The following is a 17,864-nucleotide window of genomic DNA, read 5'->3' on the forward strand; positions in this document are numbered from 1 at the left end:
TTCTAGCAAACTGATAGTAATTTGGGCCCTCTAGCAAACTAGTAATGTCAGAATAGGAAGCGCCTTTCTTATCGGGTTTTTCCTTAAAAAAAAAAAAAAACACGAAACCTACCTCGCTATAGGAGGGTTCATGTCTTGGTGGCCCGTAAGGGTCAGTTGGAGCAGCGATTGTGGAACCAACGAGCAACAGGAAAGCTGTGGCCTTTAGGATGAAGTAATGGACGACTGTTATTCCTGAGGCTTTTCAACAATAAATATATTTAAATATTCATTTTATATCTGTATTTGTACTCATTTAATTTTGAAAACTGGGGGGAAAAATATCTTATTTTGATTTAAATATATGAGAAAAACATTACTTCAATGAATTTTCAAATCTCACCTGGAAGAGCATCCCAATGTTATTTCTTTAGCGAAGGAGAGGAAATGGAAGTTATGGGTAGAGTGATGCCTTCACTTTGGCGAACGCCACCTTTATAAGCAAACGTTGGAATGTATATGACCTTGGGCTTGATTGGGCCCTGTTGGCATGGGCGGAAAAAAAGCAGGTCGGGTTTCGCTTAAACACGCAGGTGAGGGTACATTGATTCGTGACCCGAGCTAAAATCGAGTAAATTTTATCACCAATCTCTCTCTCTCTCTCTCTCTCTCTCTCTCTCTCTCTCTCTCTCTCTCTCTCTCTCTCTCTCTCATATGTTTATAAAGATCGCTCTTCATTTTTCAGCATAATGAATTTTCATTCTGGTATCGTTTCCTTTTCTGGATTTGCTTACAGTTCAGAATTACCTTTCGCTCATTTTCGGAAAGGTAATGGGGTCTCTTATGCAATGCATTTTATGGTCTTAGTGTGAACCTCATTTCATTATGTTTGACGTCATGCATATTCTATAGGATTGCTCAATCACTTTCCGTTAATACTGGTTGCTGGAATAGGATGTGAAACGGTTTAAAGTTTAGTCTTTATCGCAAACGACTTTCATGGCCTACCAGACTCCTAGGTTATTCATCTTTATATTATTCTGTGTTAAGGATTTTTTTATTATATGTTTTTCTTGCTCAATTAGATCTCAGATTTGATTTTTCTTTTCTGGTACCTGTGCTTCTCTGATTTTGTAGCAGATAGGTGCACCCTCTCGAGTATACAAATTTTCTAAATTTAGTTTAAGTACCTTCAGTATTTCCTCACTTTAAACTGTTAATGATATGCAATTTTGATACCATGGCAATAAAAGCAACGTATCTATTTCTCGACCTAAACGGGGCTTGGAACGTGTCAGATTTACAGATTTCTAACTGAACATGTACACACACACACACATATATACACAAACACACATACACACACAGACACACACATATATATATATATATATATGTATGTATGTATATAAAATTATATTATATATATATATATATATATATATATATATATATATATATATATATATATATATATATATATATTTACTGGGAGAGTCAGATTGCATCATCTGATATTTTTAAGAATGACGTAGCTTTCTCCCAGTAAATACAGTATAATTTAGGAAAACAGAACCATTATTTCTCCGTGTGTGTTTTATTTTGGTTAGAGAGCAGTTACGGGTAATGTTTTCAGAACAGTATTTGCGGTTGTACTGAATACTGCTATTAAAATATTACCCGTCATTTCTACACGTTGTGTTACTGTTATCGTTACTTTTGGACATTTTGCCTTACGTTATATATTTTTATTATTTTTCATCCTGATAATCTCTACCTCCTGACTTTTTTCTCGAATTTATTTGTGTGTTTTAGTCGCTGTTATCTTTTTTGGCTTGTGATCATTTTCCTTTCAGATTTGGGTTTGATAAACTTTGTAAGAGGTATTTGATTACCCAGAATAGAGTGGTAGCATTTACGAAAAATTTATTTTTTATATTCGGTGAATTTTATCTCTGATATATTTTACACGTTTTATTTTAATTTTTTACAAACTAATTTTCAGCTTTCTTGCTTCATCGCTTCGTTTAGCTGCAGGTGATGAAATAATAAGTGGGAAAAGGAATTTGGTGAAGGAAATGATAATAAAAATTTGTTCCCATTGTGGGTGACGACACTGCTGTTGGTAATGACTAAAAATAGTTTAATACTGTATTGTTTTGGGTTCATGTAGATTAAAATAACCTTTTATGGTTATATTATCTTTGTGGCAAATTCCTCATCGAAATCTTGGTATTTGTTTATAAACTTCATTTGGCGATATAATTTTCCAGCTACTTGGGGTGGAGTGGACCTTTGTACCCAGTAATTAAAGATTTCAAGACGGGATATTAGTTTTAAATTAACTGAATTCCTGAATAAATCAGAAGGAATTTCTGATAAATCGAAGTTATACGTCAAGTTGGGGGTGGGTGGGTGGGGGCAGTGTATTTTACTTGGGTTTTTCATGAGTAATTGTCTGTGGATATTTTTACGTTTATAGCAAGAACATATTTTGTGTGGGCTAATGTAAGGTTGCAACAGAATATAACCGCAGAAACATCGACAATATTAATGATCGTGAAGAGCAACGTACTAATATTGTTATTACGTTGATTTATAGTAATATCGTTATCGTCATTATTTTCAGTGGTGTTGCTGTAACCTGTTACCGTCAGAAGGTAACTAAAGATTTTATATATATATATATATATATATATATATATATATATATATATATATATATATATATATATATATATACAATATATATAGTGGAATGATATAATGTCATTAAAATTACGTTATATGAGCTGACAAAATTAATATGTTAAAACTAAACTTGATTACGGCTGAAAAAGTCATTATTTCGTTATGAGCTTTACTTAGAGAAAATAAGGTTTTAAATCTGTTTATGTTATGGTGTCATCATGCATAACTTTTCTTTGAAATATGAAGTTTCGAGTCTGTGTACTTATGGAAATAAAGCTTGGTTTTCGTGTTATTAATTTATATTCTTATGTTAGAAGTTCACCTAACAAACGCCTCATTAAGATATTTGAAATCGCAACATGATTTACATAGCCAAACACACGGAGAGAAAAAAAAAAGTGAGGACCATATGCTTTGAACATGCTGATTTCATACATTTACTAATTAGGATTTGGGGACTGAGTGTATCCTTTACTGAATATTTTTCATTTTTATGTTAATAAGAAATAAATGATGAGCTTATGTTTTGCCACTGTGATGTTTAATTAACTTTTCTGTATCTTCACCCCAGCACTTTACTCCAAGGACCATCTCGTTGTAGTAGGTCTTGCAGAGTAATGGTTGGTAAATTGTGATGTACGTCTTTTTTTCCACAATGATTCATAGTAAAATTTACGAAAGAATGTATTAATTTTTCTGCACAATTAAACTTGAGTGCATTACGAAGAGGATTTTTACCGTTTCGTTTTCGGTATTCTTATTTCTCAAAGTTTGTGACGAATCGGTAATCGGAAAATCATTTGTCCTCTGGTGGGAAATCTCTTTTCCCATTTTGTCAGTTTTTAAATTCTGCTTAGATTTGTATGTTTATCAAGTTCTCAGTCTCCAAGTAAATGTCGTTTACGGGCATATTCGCTTTACTTTGTATTTTTTTTAACAGATGTTATAGCCACAAATAGAGAGAGAGAGAGAGAGAGAGAGAGAGAGAGAGAGAGAGAGAGAGAGAGATTTAAGAATAGAACAAGCGATGCATCCGCAACAAAAATGCTCTAACCATTCTGAAACGAAAATAAGAACAGACCTTGCATTTCCCTGCATCACTGAATATCAGTCTGTGGAATCCCTCGGTCGCATTCACTTTGTGAGGCAATATCCAGACAGTCTCTGAGAAAACGTCAACTACCAGAAAGAGAAAAAGACTAGAACAAGTCTAATACAGGGCTTATACCTTTTCTCTCTCTCTGTCTCTCTCTGTCTCTCTCTCTCTCTGGCAATTTCATTTTCTTGTGTAACTTAAGAGATTTTCCCTCTGTTTTCCTTACTCTGTATTTTCGTGACGGTTGTTTATTCCTTCCTTTAAGCTTGAGACTTCAGTAATGTAAGAAACTCTCTTAACAGATGTATCCATATATATGTATATATATATATATATATATATATATATATATATATATATATATATATATATATATATATATATGTGTGTGTGTGTGTGTGTATATATATATATGTGTGTGTGTATATATATATATATATATACATATACATATACACATACATACATATGTGTGTCTGTGTGTTGTTTTAATGCAAATTAAGAATGCAGAGTTTATTCCTCGAAATGTTGACAACAGAGTCATTAGGAGACATATTTCATTGTGCCTATGAAAGGAAACTTACACCTTTCTCTCTCTCTCTCTCTCTCTCTCTCTCTCTCTCTCTCTCTCTCTCTCTCTCTCTCTCTCTCTCTCTCTCTCTCTCTATATATATATATATATATATATATATATATATATATATATATATATATATATATATATATATATATATATATATATATATATATATACATGTATATATACATGTATATAATATATTTATTTATTCATTTATTTATTATATATACACATATACATAATTATATACATACAAACATGAAAATAGGAAATCTGCAGTGTTTAGGAACCAACCCAGTGAAAATCATACAAATTGCAAATCTTGACAAATGTATAACATTTTCTTATCTGTGTGGAAAAGAATTTTTGATTGGGAGATTGCAAGAGGGCCTTTTATAGATAATTCCGAAGTTTATTATATATCCTTAAGAAATGTTTACAGAGTTTTATATGAGAGTTTAGGCTTGAGCTCCTTTGGCATATCTTCTTTAATCAGTACGTCATCGAAAAGTTACTTGAGGGACTGCAAGACCTCTTGGTTGAATGACTTACGAAGCCATTACATGTATCGGTTTGTTCAAGGAGAAAACCGCTCACTATCCTCTCGTTTTAATTAACTTCCTTAATAGTTTTGTAGAAAGAGAAGAGTCTGTTTTCATGTTTGAGTGTTGTCGTTTGAGATTCTTATCAATATATTGCTCGTCTTTTCGATGTCGGTTAACTCTTTTTCTAGGAGTGAGTAGTTCTGTTTCTTTCCTTCATTTAACATCTATTTATAGTGATAATTAAATTTCTAGTTATTATTTTAAGTGATTGTTATTATTTTTTGTTTCATTTATGATGTTGTCCTTCTAAGTACGGCAGCTATTATAATCATCATCTTTGACGAGTTCACCGAAGACGCTGATGGTGTCATAGGAATTGCTGTTTGTCATCCTCCTCCTCCTCCTCCTTTCGTTCGGAATCGCTGGTCACGTCTCTCATTTTTAGACCAGACCCCACTTGATGGAGTAGAAAATCGGACAAAAATAGTCCAATTCTGGGTGGAGGGGGAGAAACTTGAGACCATTTTGTGGGTGGAAACGTCAAGTTTCTTTAGTGGAGGTCGAACGGGTCTGATCTCTGTTTGTGCAAACGGATAAATGTCGTTCAGATATTCTTTGTTATGAGTTCTGTCTTTTGAAGTACATTTAGGATCTTTCGTGGTCAGTAAAATGTTACTCTGGCATTATATTATGGTGAAGGGATCCTTCTGCAAACAAAATTCAAGCAAGTTTGATCTTGAAGCTCTAGAATCACAATTGGGTAACTAAATAGAGTTACAGGTATGAGATGAAAAACTTACCATATAAGGGAGCATATGTAGGTCCCAGCTGCCTTGTATACTATGGTTAAACAATCATAGGCATACCGTTCAAGGCAGCATATGGACATTGCTGAAGTTTAGTGTTCAACTATCTTTTAGAACCACTGAGGGTCATTAATAACTGGAACTATCGTTTGTTTAGATTTAGCCGGCCTTGTGCTGGCACGGGCTCTTACCCTATGGCAGCAGCCCGTAACAATTGGCAATGTTTTATTCTATAGACCTTGATCTGTACTGTATACTAGTACTGCGTAGTTTGGTGAGCCTCCACCAGGGCGGCGCTGCAGAGCATTGCGGCCAACTTCAACAACCCGGGAACCGCGGAAATGGAATAGGCGCTAGTGTGTCTTGCATTTTTTCTTTTTTGTTCATTATCTTCATAATATTACGTTGTGCAGCTTGTAATTGCAGAAATGGGTACAGGAATTCTTCAGGAGAAAATGGAATAAATTTCACAGGTAAGCACAGAAGATTTAAATTTATCCACCCATAATAAAATTGGTAGGCAGAGAAATGTCATGGCTATAGATACGCTTACTCTCTCAACATGTCTTATATTTTCAGCATTTTATTGTGGCAGATAAGTGCAGTTGGGATTAAAATTTTTAAATCGGATCATCATTAATGAGATATATGACTCATATTGTAACGCAAAAATTATCTTGCTCATTATAAAAATGTTCAGTTGTGAGTAGGACGTTTAGGTTACAGGTTGTCAACAAGACTCGTCTTTGAAAAAATGTTTCCTGAAAGTATTTCAGGACGTAATAAACAACCGTAGACACCACTTCTATTATTCGATTCAGAATGCCAAGTAGTTGCAATTTCGTATGAGTAAATAAATCCTGGTTTAGTTGATATTTTCTTCAAACGATGTCTCATGTTGGTGATAGAAAGAAAATGAAGTTGCTAGCCTAGGCTAGACCTATACCCACTGCTCATGTGGTAAGATGCTATTTCATTTAAACCTTATTTTAAGTACGCCTTAAATTTGGTTATATGAAAATAATTTCTTTGTGGCAAAAGTTATCAAATCAACGTGCCAAGCAAAAAATGGCAACAACAGGGAAACGAATCTTGGACAAACAAACGCTAGACCTATGCTTATTGATTCGGCAGGTATTTTTATTGTATTTTCCCTCTTTTAAAAACAGTTTTATTCTAAATAATTCAAAATTACTTTCTCACGGAAGTTTCGTGGCGAAACATGTGAATAGACAAAAATTATTTTGCTAGCCTTTTTTGTCATCGGTTTCCAGTATTTGATATGTACATATTAAGATGCAAAATTATTATTTAGTTCAACTACAGTAGACCCTAGAACAATAACTTCTCGGAATATTTTTGACAGTAATGATTAATTTTTACGTTAAGGTAAGTCTAGTTAGGTCATATTCCCTGTGAAATGCCAGTAGGCCTACAGTATCCCTGACCCCTTACTCTGCATTCGTTCCTTAATTTATCTGTAGTAACTAACATATTCTTACGATACTTAAACGAGAGAAAAAAACAAGTGTGCTGCCTTAGTGTTTCGTTTATACAGTATTGTCAATGCTTGGCAGAGCGATCATCACTCCATGTTATTGACTCTTATGGGTAAAACCAAAAAGAAAAATGATATTTCAATATTATTTATATGAGTATTTCAATATTAGATATAGACCTATTGCAGCGAAAAATTATATTTGCTCATAATGATACATTTTTAATGAGTGTATGCTTTCTTTAATGGTATGATTATTTTGCCTGTACTATATATGAGAACGTTTAGCATACGAGGAAATTTAGTATTTGGTCATTGAGTGCATTTTTCATTATAAATTTTATTTTAATCCAACAACATTTTAGAGTTTTGTAGATGACGAGGCCGAGGTCATTTCAGTTCAAAGAAAAAAATTCCCTTCTGTACGTATATAAATTTGTTAAAAAAAATATACAGTGTGGTATAGTCGAACAGCTCTCGGGCAGATGACCGCCTCGTCACTAACCCTTACCTTAGGCTAGGCTAGGATAGGCCTACCGTGAAGATGTCAACAATAAACATTAAATGAATCATCTGTAAAGAAAATATCGTATGCATAAATTTGAAATAAATAAAATCCATGTGGATAAACACATGATATTCGCTCTTGTCAGGGGAAATTGAAGGATTGACAGGTGAATGACTAGCTGACTGTCGAGACCGAAGGTTTTATTTACATTAGAAACAAGGAGTCAGAGAAGTAACTACGCATGCGCATTTCAGCCGTATGCTACCTTGTACAGGATTTTATTTGTTTTTACCTAACACCTACATGAATACCATTGATGTTGGATTATCTGTGTTTTTTTTATTTTATTTTTTTTAAAGTACGCAGGCTAGGTATATTTTCTTTTTCAACTCAAGCAAAGACGCAAACACTGTAGTCTAGGTGACTTGACGCAACGGATAACTTTCAGTTTATTTAACAGCTGGGTAATAAAAGCGAAATTTCATGTTTGCATTTACGTGTTTTCTTATGCAAGTATAATTATATCGAACAAGACTCATTGAGGGATCAAACAAATTGTAAGAAATACTTCTGGCACCAATCATGTCTTACATGTCGTGAATCGTAAAGAACTGTAATATAACTAAAGCAATCTGTAACCTATCAGGGAAAAGTTGAAAATAGTTAGCCATTACTCTACCCGGTAAACCCCAATAATGGTTTATGTTAATTGCCAGTGTTATTGCATAATTACCTCGAACATTTTAGGCAAAATACCTTTTGGAACATTTCAGCACCCGCACGCATGTACAAACACACACACACACACACACACACACACGATAACTGATTGCTGTGTGTATGTGTCTGTGCGTGCGTAAATGTCAGTTATACACGATGTGTTTTTAAACATTCAAATATTAAATCACAAATAACCCTTTAATATCCAATTCACTTTACCGTACTCTCAAAGGGAATTTTATTTGATAATTGCAACTAACGTAACGATTCGAATCTGCTCTTTGTTGCATATTCCTGCGAATTCACATATTATACTTAATGTCAGCCTCATCCCATCATGATCGTGTAAGTAACATAGTAACATATATATATATATATATATATATATATATATATATATATATATATATATATATATATATATATATATAATGATATAACGTGTCCAGTAGCACCTTTGCCTCGCTAGCATGAGGTTCAGCGTTCGAATCCCTTCCCTGCAAAATCCAGTGTGCATGTGTTTACCTAAGTTGCAAATGAGTACCTGTTAGTCAGTCGACTATAGTGGGATGCAGCACTCATTGTAGAATGTCATTTGAAAAAAGAATTGGAAGTATAGCCACTCCTGAAGAACTATATATATATATATATATATATATATATATATATATATATATATATATATATATATATATATATATATATACATATGTGTGTGTGTGTGTGTGTGTGTGTGTGTGTGTGTGTGTGTGTGTGTGAGAGAGAGAGAGAGAGAGAGAGAGAGAGAGAGTTATTCAGAATTAAACTGCTTCACCCACTATGGGAGGGCACAGGAAAATAATAGAACGGTCTCAACCTCATTCCTAAATGAACTGTCGAATTGTGGGTGAACAACATCAGCAGAAAGTTTCGGCGGCAAATCATTCAGTGACGCAAGAGGTTCATCAGCAGCTCTTCGAATCTTTGCCTCTTGCAGAAACAGTTCTTTTCATGTCTTAACTTTCACGGACTCGATTGCTTTGTGTGCTTTGAGGCCATTCCTTTCCAGTCATTCTTTCATACCATCTATACATACCTTCTAAGTCTTCTTGGCCAACTCTCTCTTAACTTTACAGAAATTTACGCTCTTACCTGACCTGTCATCCTCATTCTTCACATATGACTAGACCATCCGAAAACAGTCCTTTCACCTGCTTGAAGCTTTTTACCCCTTCTACATATGCAAAGATACTGTGCAGACATTTCTGTCGCAATAGCTTCAGCCTTTATATATATATATATATATATATATATATATATATATATATATATATATATATATGTACTGTATGTATGTACAAATATATATGTATGTATGTATATATACACTGTACATTAAGAAATAACACATGTACAACGAATACATACTTACATACATACATATATGTATATACATATATATGTATGTATGTATGTATTCGTTGTATGTGTATTCGTTGTACATGTGTTATTTATATATATATATATATATATATATATATATATATATATATATATATATATATATATATATATATATATATATATATATATATATATAGTACGTGTTCTTTTTTTAGTGTACATGTATATGCGTAGACGGGGGCCTCTTTTCTGATAAATAACCAAATAAAATTCCAACGATTATGGTCACTATTTCAGTTGCTGTCTGTTTAATGGATATTGCCATGTAGAGTTAACGCAATTCAATAGCAGTAATTTTGGTGGTAATAATAAATCGCGCTTTTATTTCTTTATCTGGTTATCTTTACCATCATTATATATTACAGGAATTATTCCTTTTTCATTCTGCCATTGGTATGGTTTTTAAAATTTGCTTTTGACTTTCAACAATAGCTTGTTGTTGTTATTTCTCGAGTTTTAAACCGAACTTCTGTTGATATAATATGTTATTTTATTAGGTTTTTATTCGTTCATATGTAATTCGAACCTGACCTTTTGCTAAAGTTTTAAAGTTTCATAATTGTGAGAACCTGGGAGGTTTGATATAGTGCTGCAGTATTGCATGTTGACATTTGCACATTTCAGCTTGGAACCCTTTTTTTTTTATTTATTTCCCAGAAGTGAAGGAAGAAAAATGTTGATGACGAGAATAATGCATCCTCGGAGTTTTCGTAATTGCTTTGTTTTTGGATAAATGAAGTGGGAGTTGAAAAGTGTGTAGTGATGAAGTCAGTTTTTGATTTCGGATAATAGTGAAAGAAAGGTTATTGTAGGTTATTGTTAATTGAAGTCTTTTGTAGATGGAAGTCATTTGCTAGTTTAGTTTTTAGGAAGACTTCACTGTCTACATTAGAAATCATCCCTGTTTTATTTCTTGGAATTTCATGATTTTCCCTACATACGATTTTTGCTGCGTAAGTTGCAGTTATCGTTACTATTATACACATAAAATAATATTTTTTATTTAATTTTGTTGATATTCAAAACCGTTAACGTAATTTATGGTTTATACAGCATTGCAGTTAGAACTAAAGACGGCTTTTGTCAAATTAGAAATCAGATATACATTACTTTATTCACGTTTGGCCTCCAAGAAACACAGAAATAATTAAATCTAATGCCCCCCACTCTCTCTCTCTCTCTCTCTCTCTCTCTCTCTCTCTCTCTCTCTCTCTCTCTCTCTCTCTCTCTCTCTCGTTAGGCAGTAGTAGGGCTGTAATTTTCATACTTACATATTGGTATTACGACAGAAAATTTTTATGAATTGTATAGATTTTCCGCTGTAATGTACATAACCATGGCCAGAACAATAGCGCACCAAATCAGTGCTAAGTCATTCGATGACAAACCCAGGGTCAGTGGAGTTCCTTGCAGCGAATCAGCGACGTCATTTGTGGTTTGCAAGACTCCCATATGGGACGCCAGAGGTCACTGAGGTGCCTGTCTAATTTTTCCCCATATATTCTGAATTGCAACTTTGGTGAGAAAGCAAAGAGAGTGAAAAAGAACGAAGCGTAATTGATTCATATATAATGCAGCGGCAACAGCATACGTCACTGATGCAAATGGAGAGAGAGAGAGAGAGAGAGAGAGAGAGAGAGAGAGAGAGAGAGAGAATATTTGCTCTCAAAAAAGAAAAATAAAGGTAAACTTGGAATTTATATCATATTTTAGAACAGATATGGGAGAAGTTAAAATAATGGTGGTGGAAGAGAGAGAGAGAGAGAGAGAGAGAGAGAGAGTTGGAATAAAACAAGAAACGGAAAGAAAACGATAACGAAAAACAAAGGAAAGGGAAAGGAAAAGCGTCTTGCCCCGAGGGGACTATTATTAGATATTTCACCTTGATGGTACGCCGTTTTCAAAGTCACCGATAATGGCCATACTTTCACCCAAGTAATGACTGTTATTCCCTTTTATTTTCGTCAGCTTGCTCCTGACGGATCCCGTTTTCAATTAACAATTCAGCTCGATAACATGACGTGCGTCAGATAAGGTCAGGTGAGATGACGTGTCTCCATTGTTCTCGTGGTCGGTGGTTTCCCTTCGTCGGCCGGGTCTTCAATGTTGTTGTAGGCGGTGATCTGCGAGGGTTCTGCTGCTTGTACACAGGTCCCTTATGTCACCTCCCATGTGGGTCTGTTGAGTATTGGGTCTTATCATAAGCCCCGAGGGGGGATAGTCCCGTCAGTGCACCTTCAGTGCATTGTAGGCATTACTTAAGGTTCTTTATGGCGTCCCTTCGGCACTTAGCTGCAACCCTTTCATTCCTTTTATGTACCTTCATTCATATTCTTTCTATTCCATTTTGCTATCTACCCTCTCCTAACACTTGTTTCATAGTGCAACTGCGAGGTTTTCTTCCTGTTACACCTTTCAAGCCATTCTGCTCTCAATTTCCCTTTTAGCGCCGAATGACCTGATGGGTCCCAGCGCTTGGCCTATGGCCTAAATTCTATATTCCATTCCTATCACAAACGCAGCATTCAACCACACATCTCCAGTGGTTGCTTTTAGAAGTGTGTCGTTAGATTCTCGGGAGGTCAAATTTTATATACAAACAAAGATGGTTAAGTGATGCCACTGTTTTGGGAAGTGGTTTCGAACTCTGATTTCATTTTCGTTTGATGAAAAGGTATTGGCACCTCTTCGGTCTTATGTAGTTAGTTGTGCCCTTCATGTGAACGTAGTTCTTAAATATGTTTTTATGATTGTGTTTTTAGGATTGTGAATTGGATAAGATTTTCAGTCATTAATGAAAGAAATATAGCCTTGTTTGTGCCACCGTCTCTCTCTCTCTCTCTCTCTCTCTCTCTCTCTCTCTCTCTCTCTCTCTCTCTCTCTCTCTCTCTCTCGATTCCCTTACATTAAGGAAACGAGACATCAATAGTTTTTTTCATGTTGGCCGTTACATTTACATAAATCTGATGGATGTGACTAGTAGTTTATATAATATATATATATACAGATGTGAGTTTATGTTGTTGTATATTAACAAATACCTTCAGGAATCTGAGAAAAATAACAGGAAAGCCAAGGCAACACGCAAACCAACGAAATAAACCACATTCTTTCAGAGTAGCATTTCAGCTCTCCATATTATGTGTCTCCCTCCTCTCCTTCCCCCTTGCCATGAAAAGAAAAGTGAGTACCCGCCAGCAATTCATTTATAGATACGATATGGAAAACGTGTTGACGAGTTGTTTAAAATAAAAATGATGTGAGAAATAATTTTGAAACTTCATGGAATTCTCTCTCTCTCTTTGATGGACAATACATACGTGAAAATACTACTTCTTTTACATCTATTACTGATGGTACGGTGGTAGTATCACTGTATATTGTCTTTTTTTTTGTTTTTGACCAAGCTTCACCAAGTTATACACTTGAACGGTAGACGGTTATAATGAAAGGTTTCAGCGCTCTCTCTCATTTTATTACTTATTTCTAGAAATGAGTCTTTCATTCCTGGAAATAAGGAATGAAAGACTCATTCCATGGATTTTATCTAAGATGGGACAGAATCTTATCAGTCTTACTATTAATTTATTAATAATGAACACCATATTCTTTGGAAGCTTGAATTTCAAGTCAGTGGCTCCTGTGCGCTTGTTCCATATGAACAGGTTTCATCTACTGAATAATAATAATGATAATAATAATAATAATAGGATTTATTAAATATTATTGCTGCTTCAGCTGCATTTATTTTATAGAAGACTTTTTCTGTTTTCCTTATTGCGGACTTCTCTTCATTGGAGGTGCGTGCTAACAGCTCGCCTATATTTGTCATTTCATGGGGGAATAGTCAAAATCTGGATTCTGCTTTTTTATATATTCTATACAGTTAGAATATTATGACATAGTTGCCGCGACGTTTCGACAGACTTTTCTGTCATTCTCCAGTGGGAGCTAGTAGAGGATTGGCAGGGTGCATAGGTCCTTCCGAATTTATACAAGGGCTTCAGCCGGGGGTCGTGGACGGCGAATTTTGATTAGTTGGAGTCGGCGAACTTCAAGCAAATTTCTGAGGCGAAGCTCGATCCTGACAGATCTTCGCAACCTGGGAATATCACTCATTCCAGCGTTCCCATTGGCCTGCCGTTGCGTGATGTCATGTCGACTGACATCATCGGTAGTTTGCCTGCTATTGGGCGGAGGATGAATGATGTCATTATTTACTCTTTCTCTCGTAGTCGGGGGATTGTCTTGAAGGGCGCCTCGCTCATCATGGGCGTTTCCATTCTCAGGGCTGTCATTATCAGATATTTGTTGGACTTGGTGGGAGTTCGGCATTACCTTTCTCGAATTCGTGGATAGGAGCGATGCCTCCTGCGTCGTATTCTTTGTAGGTTTTTTGTCGGCAATGAGTAGCGCCTCCAGCAGGCGCAGACGTCGAGGGTCGGCGGCTCTCCCGATTATACTAATATTTTGTTTAATACTGTCACGGGAGATGGAAATATTGTGGGTAGCACGGGCGTGGTTCATGATGGCACCCTCCTGGGCGTGGCAGGAGATCCTTTTTGACAGACGCATCGTGGTCATTCCAATATAAACGCCGGGGCATCCTCGGACAGAACATACAAATTGGTAGACCACGTTCTTCTGCTTTAGGGGTTCTCTTGCTGGCGGAGAGGGGTTATTCTTCATCACGTGATCAAGGGTGCGGCGGTTCTTGTAATAAATTACAAGATTTATTTTCTTACTGTCTTCGGTCGGGCTGACGTTCTTCTACAAAATAAATGCAGCTGAAGCAGCAATAATATTCAATAAAACCTGTTTAAAAGAGGGTCTGCTGCCAAATAATAAAAAATAATAATTAGGAAAAGACCTTCTTTAATACAGGTTTTGTTAAACAAAATAGCAATTTCAACAGCATTTATTTTATATGCCGTAGTAAACTGTCTCCTACACATCACTAAACCACCGGATATGAATATCGGTCAATTGCTTGCAACCATTTCAGCGCAAGAAAAGCAATTGATAAGACAAATTGAGCGTTTACTATATAAAATAAATGCTGTTGAAACTGCTATTTTGTTTAACAAAAGCTGTAATAATAATAATAATAATAATAATAATAATAATAATAATAATAATAATAATAATAATAATAATGCAAATCTTCTTCACAATCCCGTGAATATGTTTATAAAATACAAAATCCACATTTATGTAAAGTAATGTATTTACAAATGATAAAATAAATTCCAGGAGCTTTCGAGAGCCTGCTCAGCTCCCTTCTTCAGCTAGAAATGACAGTCTTGGTTATGAGAACTTAAAAACAAACTTTAAAAACAAGGGTAAACAAGACGCATTCTTTACAAAAAATGATGATCATTAGGTAATTCCCTCGTTCTCGATCTCCAAACAAGCCAACCGTCGCGATCTCCTCAGGTGACTGCCTCCACGGTTGTTTAGCCTCCTCTCTTCTCAAACCAGCATTATAATAAATGTGGATTTTGTAATTAATAATAATAATAATAATAATAATAATAATAATAATAATAATAATAATAATCTTCATTTCTTTCCATCATTGCTGAGTTTTGCTATTTAACCCATAGCTGGACCCTACCCCATTGGGAATAGGTACTCATTTACAGCTGAGTAGACTGGGAAATTATGGTAAAGATCCTTTCCCAAGGAATCAGCGCCGAGGAGAGCGGTCACCCATCCAACAACTGACCAGCCCCAGTGTTGCTTAACCACTCTGCCACGGCTCCCATACAGAAAGAACAAAGATCCCTTCCATGAAAGCTTACAACATAAAGAAACTAAGGGAAAAAACAGGTGAAGTTAATGACATAATGAGACTAATCCACACCACCAGTATCACAGAAACAAATAATCTGGCATATGCAGGAGCAAGACTCGTAGTAGAACTCATGGGGATACAAACACCAACACCACCATCACAACCAACCCAACAGAAACCAAAGCAGCAACCGCCTTGGAAAAGCCGCCTTGGAAAAACAAATCATGGCGATGAGATCTGACTTGAGTAAACTGAAAAAATGGCAGAAAAGAGGCTAAGAAGCAAGAAAACAAGAGAGGAACTGAATGAGAAATACAAAGTACAGGAGAAGGGACTAAACAACACAATAGAAGATATAGAACAAAGGCTCAAAACCAAAGCACATAAGATCCAACGGTACATGAACAGGAATAAAGAATACCAACAGAACAAACTCTTCGGAACCAACCAGAAAAGACTATACAACCAATTAAGAGGGGAAGACAACCACCAGGAAATTCCTGAAACCGAGCCAGGTAAGAGACTCTGGGAAAACATATGGAGCAATCCGGTATCACACAAGAAACATGCAACATGGCTCCAGGAAATCAAGGCAGAAGAAATGAGGAGAATAAAACAAAGATTCACCGAGATCACGACAGACACAGTCAGACATCAACTAAAGAAAATGTCCAACTGGAAAGCCCCAGGTCCCGATGAAGTCCATGGATACTGGCTCAAAAACTTCAAGGCCCTACGCCCACAAATAGCAGAACAACTCCAGCATCGTATCACAAACCACCATGCTCCCAAATGGATGAGCACAGGGAGAACATCATTAGTACATAAAGACAAGAACAAGGGAAATATAGCAAGTAATTACAGGCCTATCACCTGCCTACCAGCAATGTAGAAGTTACCAACAGGTATCATCAGTGAAAGGCTATACAGCTACCTAGAAGACACAAACACCATCCCCCACCAAGAGAAAGACTGCAGAAGGAAGTGTAGGGCCACAAAAGACCAGCTCCTAATAGACAAAATGGTAATGAAGAATAGTAGGAGAAGGAGAACCAACCTAAGCATGGCATGGATTGACTACAAGAAAGCCTTCGACGTGATACCGCACACATGTCTAATAGAATGCCTGAAAATATATGGGGCAGAGGAAAACACCATCAGCTTCCTTAAAAATACAATGTGCAACTGGAATGCATTACTTACAAGCTCTGGGATAAAACTAGCAGAGGTTAACATCAGGAGAGGGAACTTTCAAGGCGACTTACTGTCCCCACTACTCTTTGTAGTAGCCATGATTCCCATGACAAAAGTACAGTACTGCAGAAGATGGATACTGGGTACCAACTCAAGAAAGGAGGCAACAGGATTAACCATCTGAGGTTCATGGATGACATCAAGCTGTATGGTAAGAGCATCAAGGAGATACTGTAGATACCCTAATCCAGACTGTAAGGATTGCATCTGGGGACATCAGGATGGAGTTTGGAATAGAAAAATGTGCCTTGGTCAACTATACAAAAAGGCAAAGTAACAAGGACTGAAGGGATAAAGCTACCAGACGGGAATAGCATCAATCACATAGATGAGACAGGATACAAATACCTGGGAATAATGGAAGGAGAGGATATAAAACACCAAGAGATGAAGGACAAGATCAGGAAAGAACATATGCAGAGACTTAAGGCGATACTCAAGTCAAAACAACGCTGGAAATATAACGAAAGCCAAAAACACATGGGCAGTACCAGTAGTCAGATACAGCACAGGAGTAGTGGAGTGGACGAAGGCTGAACTCCGCGGCATAGACCAGAAAACTAGAAAACACATGACAATACACAAAGCACTACACCCAAGAGCAAATGCAGACAGACTATACATAACACAAAAGGAAGGGGGGAGAGGGCTGCTAAGCATAGAGGACTGCATCAACATCGAGAGCAGAGCATTGGGGCAATATCTGAAAACCAGTGGAGACGAGTGGCTAAGGAGTGCATGGGAAGAAGAACTGATAAAAGTAGACGAAAACCCAGAAATATACAGACAAGAGAATGAAAAACAGAACAGAGGAATGGCACAGCAAACCAATGCACGGACAGTACATGAGACAGACTAAAGAACTGGCCAACGATGATACATGGCAATTGCTACAGAGGGGAGAACTCAAGAAGGAAGCAGAAGGAATGCTAACAGCAGCACAAGAT

The 17,864-nt window shown here is 36.1% G+C and overlaps 1 protein-coding gene across 1 annotated transcript in view; it reads right to left on the bottom strand.

Annotated features, from left to right (window-relative positions):
• The window catches only part of LOC136849506 (adhesive plaque matrix protein-like), an 18,328-nt gene extending 1,204 nt beyond the window's left edge, over positions 1–17,124 (bottom strand). The window contains exons 1-3 of the mRNA XM_067122851.1: positions 16,929–17,124; positions 113–240; positions 1–2 (exon numbers count right to left, since the gene is read on the bottom strand). The exon at positions 1–2 is cut by the window's left edge and continues 172 nt beyond it. Coding sequence (XP_066978952.1) covers positions 1–2; positions 113–240; positions 16,929–17,124 — 326 coding nt within the window. The remainder of the gene's footprint in view (positions 3–112; positions 241–16,928) is intronic.
• Positions 17,125–17,864: the final 740 nt, after the last annotated feature.

Source organism: Macrobrachium rosenbergii, chromosome 21 (assembly GCF_040412425.1).
Source record: "Macrobrachium rosenbergii isolate ZJJX-2024 chromosome 21, ASM4041242v1, whole genome shotgun sequence".
Lineage (NCBI taxonomy): Eukaryota > Metazoa > Arthropoda > Malacostraca > Decapoda > Palaemonidae > Macrobrachium > Macrobrachium rosenbergii.